General features: G+C 30.9%; 2 protein-coding genes across 2 annotated transcripts; one reads left to right on the top strand and one right to left on the bottom strand.

Moving 5' to 3' along the window:
• Positions 1-386: 386 nt before the first annotated feature.
• On the top strand, positions 387-2,445 carry LOC120080455. The gene has a single exon (XM_039035144.1). It carries the CDS (start codon positions 1,248-1,250, stop codon positions 1,620-1,622), a length of 375 nt encoding a protein of 124 aa, XP_038891072.1. The 5' UTR covers positions 387-1,247; the 3' UTR covers positions 1,623-2,445.
• A 9,395-nt stretch (positions 2,446-11,840) lies between these two features.
• On the bottom strand, positions 11,841-14,879 carry LOC120068854 (trimethyltridecatetraene synthase-like). The gene is made up of 2 exons (XM_039020497.1): positions 13,865-14,879; positions 11,841-12,786 (listed from the first exon to the last, which is right to left on the bottom strand). Exons 1-2 carry the CDS (start codon positions 14,873-14,875, stop codon positions 12,157-12,159), a joined length of 1,641 nt encoding a protein of 546 aa, XP_038876425.1. The 5' UTR covers positions 14,876-14,879; the 3' UTR covers positions 11,841-12,156.
• Positions 14,880-15,345: the final 466 nt, after the last annotated feature.

The following is a 15,345-nucleotide window of genomic DNA, read 5'->3' as shown; positions in this document are numbered from 1 at the left end:
ATTTTAATTTTAAGATATATTTTTAAATGTCACATCAACTATTAACAAAATGATAAAATAAGATTCTACCTTTCTATATTGTTTGCCTCGGAGAAAATTGAGTTTCATGAATTAAGGTCGACGATTATGTTGTACCTAATTCACGACTCCCTTTTCAATATAATAAAAGTAAGGAAATAATATCTTTTTATCCATAGGTTTTGACTTTAGTTTCTATTTGATCTCTTAAGATTTGAGTTTTGTTTCAATTTGGTTCGTAAATTTCAAAATTTTACATTTTTAATATCAATTTTTCATTAAATACTTATTTTCAATAATTAACGTCAATTTATATTAATTAATTAAAAAATTATGAAATGGAATTTTAAATTTAATTTTAAAAGTCACAAAAATAGTGAAACTTAATTAATTACAATTCTTTAAATGATTTTTAATTTATTAATATAAAATAGCTCTAAAGACGAAAAATGAGTATTTAGAGAAAAATTGAGGTTAAGAGTGGAAATCTTGAAATATAGAGACCGAATTGAAGTCAAATTCAAATATCAATGGTAAAATTATAGCATTTAAAACCTAAAAACTAAATTGAAATCAAACTCAAACTTAAGGACTAAATGTGTAATATTTTAAAACCTATGAACTAAATAGAAACTATACCCCAAACTTATAGACCAAAAAGATATTTTTTCTTAAAAATAAAATAAAAAATCAATTTTAAAAAGGAACGGCATATTTTTAAGTATTTTTCATGAATTAACAACGAGTATGAAAATACGTAGATTTAAATAAAATCGAACTGAAACTTTAAGAAATTACCAAAAGCATATTTGCCCTCTCATTTTTATATACAATCCACCAAGGTCCACTTGACATGTACAGATCAACATAAATTTAAAAAATAAAAAATAAAATAAAATAGTCGAAGATTGAAAATAAGAATATTACAAATAATTTAGAAAATTAGGAATAAGTTAAAATACATTTCTATGCATAAACAATATTTTAAAATCAAATCAAGCTTTTCAACTCCATTTTATGGAGTTACATTACATCAAAGCTGGCTCTTAACTAATAAAGAAATATATATACATATATATTGAAGGGTATATGAATATAAGTATGATCTAATAATAATGTATATTATCTTAATATTAGTACAAACAATTGCAATGCACATATATTGAGCCTAAGTTCTAGTTCATCAGCCTCTCCAAACACATCTCTCTCTATTTCTTCTCCATCAAAATATGGCTCAAAGCTATGAGCAGGGAGAAGGGCAGCCTGCGGCGGGGCTGCGGTGGGGGATGCGTCGGGGGATTCAATTTCGGAGGCGACGAATGCCCGTGGCACGGCTCGGGGGGAAGAGATCGGGGCGGATCGTGGCGTGGGGGAGGATGCTGAGGAAGATAAGACTGAGATGGGTGAAAGTGAAATGCATAGCCATGGTGAAGAAGATTAAAAAGTACTACACAAGCTTGATGAAGGATATAATGGAAGGAGGAGCATATGGGTATGCTGCTGACTCATATCAACACAGGCTTCTCATGGAGACTTCTTTTGCAATTCCAATTCTGGGTGTCTCTCTCTCCACTCATTCCAGTATTCTTGCTACAACTTCATAAATCTCTCTACCTTTTCAATCTCAAAGCTTCTTCTTCATGATTTAGCCTCCATTTCATATATAGTTATTAGGCTTTTTATTTTGGAAAATTGCAATTCCGAATTCTTAGTTAAATTCTAAAAATAAAATCAAAATTTAAAAACTATGGTCTCAATGATTTTGTTTTGTTTTTTTTTTTATGTTCTTGAATTTAGGATTATTTTCTCTCGACTTTAAAAACACTTCAATTTCTAATCAAATTCTAAAAATAAAGTAAAACTACATCGTTGAAAACTATTTTTTAGTCTTTTGTTTTAGCATGGTTTTTGAAAATATTAGTGAAGATCGAGTAGTAGATAACAAAATATAAAATTTCGAGGTAAAGCTAAGGTTTATAGCTTAATTATCAAAAACAAAAAACTAAGGTCCCGTTTAGTAACCATTTCCCTTTTTGTTTTCTGCTTTTGTAAATTAAGTCTATTTTCTCTCTATTTCTTATAATGAGTTGCATTTTTCTTAAATACAATGGTTTTTAAAAGCTACTTTTTCTAATTTTCAATTTTTGGCTTGGTTTTTGAACCATTGATAAAAAGTAGATAAGAAAGGAAGAAATTTGGAGGTAGGAGTAGTGTTTAGATGCTTAATTTTCAAAAAAAAAAACTAAATGGTTACAAAATTGAGCTTAAAAAACTAAGGCCCTATTTGGTAATTATAAGGACACGTTTGGTAATCATTTGGTTTTTTATTTTTGTTTTTTATAAAAAACCTATTTCATCCACAATTTTAAGTACAATAATTGAGTTTTTTTTAAAGCTACTTTTGTTAGTTCTCAAAATTTGGCTTGGTTTTTCAAACCATGGGTGAAAAGTAGATAACAAATGATTTGGAGGTGGAAGTAGTATCATAGGTTTAATTTTAAAAAACAAAATGGTTACCAAACGAGGCTTTAAGTTTTTTTTTAAATTTTTGAAAATTAAGACTATACACATCACTTTGATTTATTGATTTCTATATTATGTTGTCTATATTTTAGAAGTGTTTTCAAAATTAAAGCCAAAATTTAAAAACTAAAAAATAATATTAAAAAAATTTGTTTTGTTTTTAAAAATTGACTAATAATCCAAATGTTTAAAATATAAAATTCATGATAAAAAAAATGGTGAGAAAACAAACACAATTTTAAAAATAAAAAATCAAATAATCATAGAATGGCATCTAAATGGATATCACATAAGTCCTAGATTCTTTTTTGAAAAAATTAACTTGGAATTTGAAAACGCCTAAAAAGAATGGTTGATAACAAAACAAAAATGAATGGTGGGAATACTATCAATAGGGAGACTAATTGCCCAATCTTCAACTTCTATTTACTACTTTATTAGAATTAGGCAAGAAAATAATACTCATTTCTTTCAGATTTAGTTTAATTCTCTCATGATGAATGTGTATGGTGGAACAAAATGTAAGCTGTCCTTTTTATTCCATTGCGTTTTTGGTTTTTTATCAATCAAGCCTTATTTACTATCTAGTTTATTATTTTGTTATTTTATTCTTAGAAAACATTTTTGGAATTTTATTCGGATTGTATTTGTTTTTATTCTGAAGGTTAATAATTAAGCCCTATTTTGTAGTTTTTTTTTTTTTTTTTAACAGAATGATAATTTTGAAAATTGGTCCAGCCTATTTTTCTTTATTAAAACGGCAAAGGACTAATTTTGAGATTATTTAAATTTTAATAATGGACACAAATACCCCTATAATCTAATTCTTATAATTATATTGTATTTTAAAAAAGAAAACTAATAATCTAAAACAAGATCTAACAAACTTATCCACCAAAATCTATCCTTAATTCTAAAAAAAATAATATCACACGCAATCAAAACTAAAGGAAGAGATTTAAAATCTAAAAATATATATATATAATTAGAAATTAATGTTGAAAAGTAGAAAATTTAGACTTTATTTTCACCAAAAAAGTAACATTAATCATCAAGAATATTTAATTGTAATTAATAACTCAAAATTTATGCATAAAATAAACAAATATCTTATATTCAAAATAGTTATCAAATACCTTTTACCCATACTATTTGAGTCATTCAAATAATGGAAATAATATATATTAAAAAAAATCGTCGATGGAACTACATAAACACCCTATACTAAAAATCTACATATATGAAAATGAAAGTAAGAAGCTATGTAGAAATTGGTATAATATTTACCTTCTATTTGTGTTGCTTAGGAAAACAAGTTTACTGTAAATGAGGAGTGAAAAAAACAAAAACATAAATTAATCATAAGTATATATGAATGTTAAGATTTAATCATAAACAATCCTAGAAGAAAGGGAAAAGAAAGGAAACTATATGAGACAATAAAATTAAAACAAGATGTATAATATACCTTTGTTGAAGAAACCACAAACCTAAAATCTTCCTTCCAATCCAAAACCATAATTTCTTTAGAAAATTGGGAAACGTGAATCGCAATACTACATTCTCTAGATACAAACTATATCATATCCCGTCGAAAGGAAAAGCTATATTTATTATTAAAAACGTAGATGAGCCCTTAGGAACTTCTCATAAAACAATTGGGGAGAAGGGGTTAAATGATTTGTCTAAAAAAATGAAAAGAAAAAGTTGTAGATTTATAAACAAGCATTTGAATTTTGGAATCGATATTTGATAAGATTTAATGAATATTTAATCTAAATATCTCTTATACAACAACAAGGGTAAATAAGGAAAAAAAATGTAACCGACAATATTTACTTGACCATATTTTAGTAGAATTGTTTTTTTTTTTAAAAAAAAAAAAACTAACGACTTTCTTTTTTTTAGTTTTTTAAATTCATTTTCTTATTATGATTTGCATTTTTATTAAGGGTAAAAACTAAATGCAAACAAGTTTTTAAAAATTTCTTTTTCTAGTTTTAAATTTTAGCTTGGTTTCTAAAAATATTGGTCTAAATAAATAATAAAAAAAATTAAAGATTTTAAAATTTTAAAAACTAAAAACTAAATAACGCATAATTTAATGTGAATATAAGTAAAAAAATATTCCCGTAAATTGGCTGAAAATATTACAGATAGAGAGAAGGGGATTATTGATCGAGAGATAAGGTTTAGTAATATTTATTTTGCTATTTTCGTGCTTGAAATAAAATAATAATCTTTTTTCTTTATCTTTACCCCATCCAAGCATGTGAAAAGAGAGAATCTTTACTCCTATTAGCTATTAGTTAATGTTAAAGAAAATTAGCATTCGGTATTAGTGAAAAAAATTAGGGAGGAAAAATACTAACCCCGTTTAGGATTGCAATTATAGAAATAAAAAACTATTTTGGTGGTATGTTAACCATTGAAGTTATTTGGTAAATCTAATTATTTATCAATGAAAAAATTACAGTCATGAGATTTGGTTTATGTTTGTTGAATGAGAAATTTTGGATAATCACAAATTGTCATGTCATTTACTAAATTAATGACGAAATTCTAAATAATTAAATTTGGGTTCAATTAGGAGTTGACATATGTTCTAAATTAAAGTTAAGACAAATTTTATCTGATTAATTTGGCCCAATTTGATATTATTATTTGGGTCAAACTCCAAGTAAGCGTGAATTTGACCAAAGGTCAAATCATGTCTAAATCCAATTAATTGGGCCCAAAGGCCAAACTCATGGAACAACTAAGCCCAAGTCCAACTAATTGAGTCCAAAGGCCAGACCTATGGATCAACCAAACCCAAGTCCACCTGTAAACTCAAACTCTCCTCATTTGGAGGGGTCTGCAATTCTATACTTCAAAGAGCTTATAAGAAATTTTCTACAATCAGAAGACTCCTTGACTCCTAAAGTTGACCACACCTGAAGACTGAAGTCCTTCGAAGATACAAACATTATGAAGACTGAAGTCCTTTGAAGATGCAAGCCTTCTGAAGACTGGAGTCCTTTGAAGATACAAGCATTCAGAAGACTGAAGTTCTACAAGCAATTTTACATTCAGAGAGCCCAGAGAGAATTCATCAACAAGCAGAAGACTTCTAAGACTCCTGAAGCTGCACTCCTGGAAGACAGAAGACTCTTGAAGACACAAACACTCTTACAAGGCTTCTACTTCAAGAACGTTCGGTGCTTTTCTTCTTCAAGTCAAGCACATCCACCCAACCGAGAGAGAATCAGAGGATCAAGAGATCGAATCACATCGCATCAAATCAGCATCAACATCAACACCAACTTAAGTTTAACTCCACGAAACAAGTTTATCCGGAAGCCTCGTGCGAACACTAATCCTCCAAGAAGATCAACAAGCCCAAAGGCCGATCGTCCAAGAAGATCATCAAGCCCAAAGACCGATCGTTCAAGAAGATCATCAAGCCCAAAGGCCGATCGTTCAAGAAGATCATCAAGCTTAAAGGTTGATCATCCAAGAAGATCAACAAGTCGAAAGGTCAATCATCCAAGAAGTCCAACAAGCTCAAAGGTCGATCATCCAAGAAGATCAACAAGCCCAAAGGCCGATATCCAAGAAGATCAACAAGCCCAAAGGCCGATCATTCAAAAAGATCAACCAGCTTAAAAAGTATAGTTTATTTTAAGAGCATCAAAGTATTATGTGTTAGAGTTTGTACTCACTTTCTACAAAATTAATACAAATACATAGTTCAAGTTCCACGAAATAAATTTCTCTTGAAATCTCGTGCGAACAATGTTACCATTAGAAGATTTCAAATTTAACAATTTAGTCATGAGATTTGCTTTTTAGTAGCACTAAAGGTCTCTCTAATAAAGTTGACGTCATACTTAATTTTTTATTAAAAAATACATTTTCTATTTTATATTAGAAAATTTGTCTTATGCTAACTCTCAAATCTCAAGTTATTCCTCATTTTCTCTCAATCTCTATCAACTTATAGAGTTTTCTTCTTCTTCTTTCTTTTTCTTCTTTCTTTTTCATTATGTTGTGTTATATTTGAAGGGAATTGATTCCCATGGAAGCATGTAATCGTCATGCAATTTGAAAATTGATTTTATAGAACACAGAAATCAGTGAACAAATTCATAAATATAGGATAAACATTAAATAATCTTAAGCATGCTTCAAAAGAGGAAGAAAGAGAAGAATAGAACTCACCCTTGAAGATTCCCCTTTCTTCAAGATTGAACATCTCAACAAACAAACACACCACCACAAAAGTTTCCCCATTATGCTCTAGGATTCCAAGGGGCTAGATGTAAGAGTATATCAACATGCAGCGGAAGCAACAAGGATCAATAAGCATTCTAATTCATTAATGTTGGCAGAAACTAAAGCATGCTCATCTAATATAAGAGAGTTTGTAGTCATACCTTTGTAGAACTCTTCAAGATCTTGTTCCTCAACAGTTGTCTTCTCCAAAACTCACCGTGAACCACCTCATGATCTTCCCCACTATCCTCTAGGAGCTTTAGAATGAGTTGTGGGACTCAATAACAGTTTGAATCGATGGAAAACAACGGAGAAGCTTACTACACCAGTTTGTTTGAAGAACACTTTCTTCAACACGAAATTTTCTCTAAAATCTCTTTGAATGCATGCCTTAAATTCACTCCAATCTTCTTTATTTATTGCAGGTGAACATGCAAAGAAGATCACTGCATGAGATGCAGCTCATGAGTAATTGAAGTCAAAGTAAGTGATGTTTGTGTGAGCAAGTTGAAGATGGTAATGGAAAAAGATTTCAAGATTAATTTTGATTTTAAAACTGAAAATATTATAAATTTTGTAAAATCAATTTCATAAATTAATTTTCCAATAAAATTAATAAATAATTATAATTAATTTAATATCAAATAATAAATTAATTTTTACACAAATCCATTTTCATATATTTAAATCATATTTAAATATAAATTCTCTTATTCCGTTTAATTCTAATTTGAACGTTTCAAATTAACTTATCAAGCTATTCTAAAGCTTATCCATTTACGAGCTAGTAGGGGACCTCGCGAACCTATAGATCATGGGCTGCAACGATCCAAGATTAATTGATTAAATTTATTAGACCGAATTAACCCCCATTCGTTAACTAATGGATCACTCTACTATGACCCATAGTTGAACTCCCTCACTATAGATATATTATGTCCACTCGATATAATCATAATCATTAATTCGATCATTCACAGGTTGTTCGTAATCACAGTTGAGTCAAGATAACCATTTTATCCCTGTAAATACATCTTGTTCCTTAAGTTCCGACTGTCTAATGAACAATTTTGATTCATAATACCTATGAATCAAGTCCTTTCTCTATCATGAGAAGGCGGGGCCCCGATTGTTTAAGACCTGGAATCAATACTTAAGAGAACAACCAATCTGCTAACCCTAAATCGGGTAGGAGTGAATTCCATCTTGCAGGGCTATGTCCTCAGCTATTCACCCGGTCTTATCTTCAAAATGGGAGGCTTATTGAGCAGTGTTGTTGGACTACTCTCACCGTTTTGCAGATCAAAGGATAATCCCGAACAAACAGAAGTTCATAGCTAGCTCAGGATTAAGATCGAGTTAACCTAGGTTACTTAATAAATGAAATAGTCAATTTTAACAGTAAACTATCGTTATAAATAAAAGTGACTATTTTCTTGGTCCAGTCTATATGCAAAATCATTGCATAGGATGCCCCCACTCACATGTTTCAACATGAACAATCTGTGGATCATATCGTTTGTAGCACTTTACAACTCTTTGTAACAACTACAAAGTGGGTCGCATCCAATAGTGTTACCAGGATGAGATACCCAATTTCATCCATATACTTATTAGACCGGTTATATTTTGTTAACTTGATCTTGTTTATGTCACCACATAAAGTTAAAGTATTCAGACTATAGCCATGGATATGTTTATTGGATTTTCATAATAGAATGCAAAATTAACAACTTATTATTATTGATAAATAGAATATTTAACACGAACTGCGAGTTCTAGGACATTCCCAACACTAGATGTGTGGGTTGTAACACCTGGGAAGAGAGAATGAAGGTTGAGGAATGTTCTTGAGAGAGTAGAAAAGAGAGAATATGAGAGTGGAGGCTAGGGCAAATTTTCACAAAAATCTTTTAACCCTAAATGGGCTATAATGGTATATTTATAGGGAGAGCGTAATCGCCTCTCCAAGATTTTGCTTTCCATCAATTGTCAATTAATTAACTAACTATTAATTAATCAATTGACATATTAATTAAATAACTATATATCAAAACACGTTTAATATAGAGTTAATTAATTAACATAAATATCACATATTTTACTAGCCTCCATTTTCCATCATTTGTTAATTAATTAATCAATTAACATATAAATTAAATAACCATATAATAGATCATATTTAATATAGAGTTAATTAATTAACATAAATATCACATATTTTACTAGCCTCCATTTTCCATCATTTGTTAATTAATTAATCAATTAACATATAAATTAAATAACCATATAATAGATCATATTTAATATAGAGTTAATTAATTAACATATAAATATCACGTACTTATATGCATATATTTCTTTATAAATCCAATTCATATAAATCTAATATTTGAATCTGATTCAAATACATCTATCTAATACTGTAATTCTATATGAATCTAATTTATATGAATTTAATATTCGAATCTCATTAAAATATATCTCTCTAATACTGTAATTTTATATGAATCCAATTCATATGAATTTAGTATTCTAATCTCATTCAAATATACCTCTCTTATATAATTTGGATTATAGATCATATCTATAATAAATCATATTATATAATGTATCAGAATACACTATAAATTAATCATTTTTATGTAAAATTCTTTTAAGTAATTTGAACGATTCAAATAATTCCTCATTACTATCCTTAGCGAGCTAACATGGAGACCTTATGGACCTGCAAATTAGAAGCTCCAATGATATGAGATTAATTAATTAAACTATTTAAGTTAATTAATCAATATTCATTAACTACTGGTCACTCCACTAAAGACCGATAGTTGTACTCTTCACACTGCATATATATTTTTGCGTCATGGACATAACCAGTCAATAGTAGTTGATCCTTCACAAATTGTTCATAACTACAGTTGGATCAATTTTGGATCAAATTACCGTTTTACCCTTATAGTTACATCTAACTCTTTATGTACTACTGATTCCTCTAATGAACAAACAATTTATAGTCTAACTATAAACTAACACCTATTGAGCCAATGAGAGGTTGAGACCTCGTTGTTCAAGACCTAGAATCAGCTGTTAAGGGGCAATTTATCTATTTTTCTTAAGATCGGGAAGGAATGAATTTCTTCTTGTGTAGCCGTGTTTCCAGCTCCCCAATCAAACGAATCCCCAAAATGATAAGCATATTAAGTTGACGAAACTGACCACTCACACCCATGCAAATCAAAGGACCGCTCTCATAGGTAGGAGTTCATGACTCACTCAAGATTCATATCACGTCACCTATGGTCATCCTGGTGAAATGTAAGTCTCTTCTAGCAACAGTGTTATAAAGAGAGACTATTTATTTCATGGTCCGGTCTTATACAAGCTCTTTATATAGGATACCCCTGCTCACTTGTCTCCACATGAATGATCAGGATCGGATAATTTTGTCTCCATGTGAATGATCAGGATTGGATCATGTGTCTTGAAGATTTAGTCATTCTTGAACCTAGAAATAATGGGGATAGTGATATTGACGTAGAACTTGATGAATTATTTGGAAACGATAGAAGTACGTAAATTCATAATGAAATAGACTAGGGAGAGGCTAGACAAAAAGTTTGATGTACAATTTGCTAGGGAAAAGGACATAACAAGTTTACTTGTCCACAACATACCTTAGGTGCTTCCTCTACGGGTTATTGATGACTTTGTTATGTAATGGACTTTTTTTATATAATTGATCGTTGTGCACAGGGAGAAATAAAAAATAGTCCAGCTGTATCAGATGACTATTTTTCCTAATACGATTCAATCCTGAGATGATTTATCACACCTAACAGTGCTTACTATTACTGCATGGTAAGAGTTTTATTATATTAAGTTTCCCAAATGTACGATATGAACATTATTTAGTATTAATTTTTTTCATCATACAAAATAATTTTGTCCAAGATGTACAACAGTATTCAGTACATCACAATTTACCAGAGTTGGATTCAATGTATAACCAACCCTTGGTAAATGTAGAAAGTATTATTTAGTAGACAAGACGATTCAATTTTGTTGACACTAATCGAAGACCTATTCGTCGTAGACGATAATGGCAATAAGGTGAAGCTACTTTAGAGGCACACAAAGATGACTGTTCTATGGAAAACTGAGTGACTTGTAATTCAAACTTTTATGTGAACTCCTATTTTGAAATTAAAAAACTAATGAAATTACATTTTATCATGAGACACTAAATCTGGTAAATGAGTATGATATAAAAGAACAAGAACAAAACAAGTAAAGAAGAAAATTATTAGTTAAAAGTTAAAAAAAAAAAAAAAATCAAAATCAGAGAAAAATAACTAAAATCATAGACCTTGTCCACGAGTTTGGTCTTTTGACCAAGTCCACATTGCTAATATTACAACCATCTAGCGTCCACGAGGTGGTAACTAGATTAAACCATAGTCGTTTACCAGGTACACAATTTCCCCCCCACTAAAAATCATGATATTTTTGTTAATACTTTTCCTTTCAACCCTACTTTCCATGTAAAACAGTAAGTGTACGAATTATGAATTCGAGTTTTAGTATAATGCATTAAGGGTCGTCATTTTGAGTATTGATTTTCAAGTTTGACTAAATATTGTAGTTACTAATGCTAGAACCAAATATTAATCTAGATTATGTCGTAGAACGATCACTACCTTGAATTATATCATGATCTCGATTCTAAGGATGGAAAGGTCATGTGTTCTCAAAAGTTGGAAAAATATATTTTTATTAAAGTCATCATCGAGACTATTCCAGCTTATACTTTTTAAGTTGCTTTAAACTCCCTCTAGGAAGTTGCTAGAGCTTAATTGGCTAATGGCCAATTTTTATTAATTTATAATGCATTTTCTATTTATTATAAATTAACCAAATAAAACATATATAAATTTTTAGTCTTTTATCTCTTTCATTACTTTCAAATTAATCGAATGTACATTCATTTATAAATTTATATTTTAAAGATTTTTAACCATACATCCTACAAGTCTGTTTGATTGAATGATCACAGAAAATAGAATTCTTTTCATTGAATAACGTGACGAAGCACACATCTCTTTGTATAGAGGCAAAACGTATAACAAAATATACAACTGAAGAACAGAAATGTTAAGTAACAGATCAGTTGTGATAATAGAGATATCTATCACCTACTTGACAAACTAAACTCAATGAAAAAGCAAACAAACTCACATTTTACTATCTTTACTATTTTTCACATTGGCAACCATATGATATCTCTTCTCATTTGAATTATTTTGATTGACTTAGAGAAACTAGAGCAATTCCTTTACTTTAAGTATTGGTGCTTGCTTATATGGAGTAAAGAAAAGGAGAAAGCCTAGGCTCTGCCACAACATCAAGAGGGAATTTCTTAGGAGTTGAGAGACCAAAAACTTCATCCATATTCAAATCTTCCTTCTTCATATCTCCACCCAACTTCCAGTAAAACCCATGCAACAAATTAGCCAAACTTGACTGAATAACTTTAAGACCAAGACTATATCCAGGGCACATCCTTCTTCCAGACCCAAATGGCAGAAGCTCAAAGTCTTGGCCTTTCACATCAATGGTCTTTCCCATGAACCTTTCTGGGTTAAATTCGTAGGGATTTTCCCACACTGTTGGGTCTCTCCCAATGGTCCATACATTCACTAACACTCTGGTGCCTTTGGCTATGTCGTACCCTGCAATTTGGCAATCTTCTCGACTCATTCTTGGCACTAACATTGGAGCTACAGGGTGAAGCCTCATTGTTTCTTTGGCGATTGCATCGATGTAAGGTAAATTAACAACGTCTTTCTCTTCTACCCATCTTTCCTTTCCGATTACTCTATCAAGCTCTTCTCTTGCCTTGTTCAATATCTCTGGCTTTTTCAAAAGCTCTGACATTGCCCATTCTACTGTCACCGCTGAGCTCTCTGTTCCACCTGCTATAAGGTCCTGCAAGTTTTTTTTTTTTTTTTTGAAAAAATAGTAATTATTATTATTAAAGCATTGATAGTTACAATTTTACAGGGAAAAAAAAAGCTAGTGTGTAAGAAATACTTTGATTCTTTTGAAAGGGGTCATACTGTCATTGAGTTTAAATTACCAATGAAATAGAAATTCATTTTAATTTCTTTTAAGGAAATTGGGACCTCAAATTTTTTTTTTTCAAGTCAACTATTTAGAGTCTGTTTGGGACAAAGATTATCCAAGGACTATCATAACCACTTCTTGCTACCATACATATTATTTTGTATTTCTCAATTCTATTTCAAAACCTTCATTTATTATGGTATTTACTATTTGCTATATTATTTTGTATTCGTCAATTAACTACAGTTAATACTATTTTAAAATACCCCCATTTCCTACGATATTTACTATTTACTACAGTTTTTAGTATTTTACATTCATCATTTCTTTTATTCTTTTCTATAGTATTTATTATTTTCTCTCAAACTAAAATAGTTAATACCTTAAACAGAAACTATTATTATCCAAACTAAAATAATCTACACCCCAAACATATACTATTATAACCAAATTATAATAATCTAGACTATATAATAACCAGCTCTTTACTCCGATGGCTCCCTTAATAGCCTTTCAAGCCTCAGTTTTTTGTCAAATATTCTAACGGTGGATTGCTGCTAGTTTTTAAATCTTTATGAAGTGTAAAGGATTACTACTAGTACATGGGAAGGGAAGTAGTATTCATCAATCACTTTTGAGTTATATTCACTTGTCACTATCACTTGTCACTTTAGCTACGAAAGGTAAAATATTTTCAACATTTGACAAAAAAAATATCTATGATTTTTTTTTTTTTGGTAAAGTTTAGAAATTAATTTGGCATGAGGCAATACTTGAGTTCATCAAATAGTCAATTCATCTTTTTGCACCTCACTCCAATTACATAGTATAAAAAATTTTAAATCATATTTACAAAAAAAAAAAAAAAAAAAAAAAAGTGAACTTCGAGAGTCCCAAGATTGTTGAGCATTAATATTATTTGAAAAGGAGAGCAACTTACTTGAGTAAACGCCTTGACTCCATGCCTTTCAAGTTTAACTTCAAGATGAGGATCATCAGCCAATTGCAACAAAACATCCACCATATCTTTAGCCACATAATTCTCAACTCCCTTTCTCCTTTCGTTATGTTCATCCAACACATGTTCAAGAAACCTATCAAACTTCTTGCTCAACGCCTTCATTCTCTTCACATAACCCTGCAAATCCAAGAAATCAATCCATGGAATTGAATCCCCAATGTTAAGCACACCACTCAGCAAGAACAACTCATCCAACATTTTCTTGAACTCATCTGGACTAACAATCGCATTCTCTGACTCATCCGTATACTTCTTTCCCAACACCATCCGACTTATCACATTCAAACTCACTGTAGACAAGTAATCCTTAAGCTTAATCACTTGACCACAGGACTTGTAAATATCTTTAAGCAGAGCATTCATTTCTTCCTTGCGTATATACTCATAAGAATCAAGCCGTCTAGCACTGAAAAGCTCCATCAAACACATCTTCCGAGCTTGGCGCCAGTAAGGACCGTATTGAGACCAAGTAATGTTGGAATAGTTATAGGTAGTGTACTTTCCAGCGGCCGTTTTGGGGCGGGACACGAAGGTGAGATCATGTGTTTTGAGGAAAATCTTTGCCATTTCGACAGAGGATCCGACCACAACAGGGAAGGACCCGAAACGAAGATGCATAATGGGGCCGTATTTTTTGGAGAGTTCATGAATGGATTGGTGGGGCAGAGAGCCAATCAAGTTGAGATTTCCGATCAATGGCCACGGCTTCGGTCCGGGGGGAAGATTGAGCTTGCGGCGGCGGAGACGGCGGGAGAGGAGGAGGAGGGCCAGAGTGGCTATCCAAGCAGCTGCATAAGAAAAAAGCCAAGAAGGAAGTTGAATGTCCATGGTGAGAAGTGGAGGAGGATGTGGAAGAGAAAAGGATTGGTTATAGTTGTTATTGGTGATGGTGGATATCTGATGAGGTTTCAAAGTGATATAAATAGGCATGGAAATTAGGTAGAAACGAAAGTTTAGTCATTTGAGAATTGATGAAAAATTGCAATTTACTTTCGTGAAAGTTGTTTTAATAATTTCTTCGAACTTGCAGCTGAAATTCAGAAGAACCACGAAACGTTGATTTTGATTTTTGAGTAAGAGAAGTAAGAGAAGAGAAGACAAAGGATGGAAATTTCGCCATCATTCAAAAGGAAATTCTGAGTGGACCATGCCAGTGTGAACACGTCAGGCCGCTAGGGTTGCATTATTCCATTGGAATACTATGACTATTAATAGGCAGTACCTAACATGCTCTCCCTTACTTACATATTTAAAAGGATATTAAATTTTTTTTAAAAAAATTAAATTGCCATGTGGCAGTTTCCCAATGAGCTAATTGAAAGAAATTAAACATTTCAAGACCGATTGGACAAAGTTCAATGTTTAAATAATTATTCATCATTATTTAAAATTTGAAAACC

This window comes from Benincasa hispida, chromosome 1, assembly GCF_009727055.1.
Source record: "Benincasa hispida cultivar B227 chromosome 1, ASM972705v1, whole genome shotgun sequence".
Lineage (NCBI taxonomy): Eukaryota > Viridiplantae > Streptophyta > Magnoliopsida > Cucurbitales > Cucurbitaceae > Benincasa > Benincasa hispida.
Note: the sequence above shows the minus strand (reverse complement) of the source record. Positions and strands in the feature narration are given on the sequence as shown.

Coding starts and splice junctions, on each gene's coding strand:
- LOC120080455 (XM_039035144.1), top strand. CDS start 1,248: ATGGCTCAAAGCTATGAGCAGGGAGAAGGGCAGCCTGCGGCGGGGCTG.
- LOC120068854 (XM_039020497.1), bottom strand. CDS start 14,875: ATGCCTATTTATATCACTTTGAAACCTCATCAGATATCCACCATCACC. Junction 12,787..13,864: donor GAGTCAAGGCGTTTACTCAA/GTAAGTTGCTCT, acceptor AAAAACTTGCAG/GACCTTATAGCAGGTGGAAC.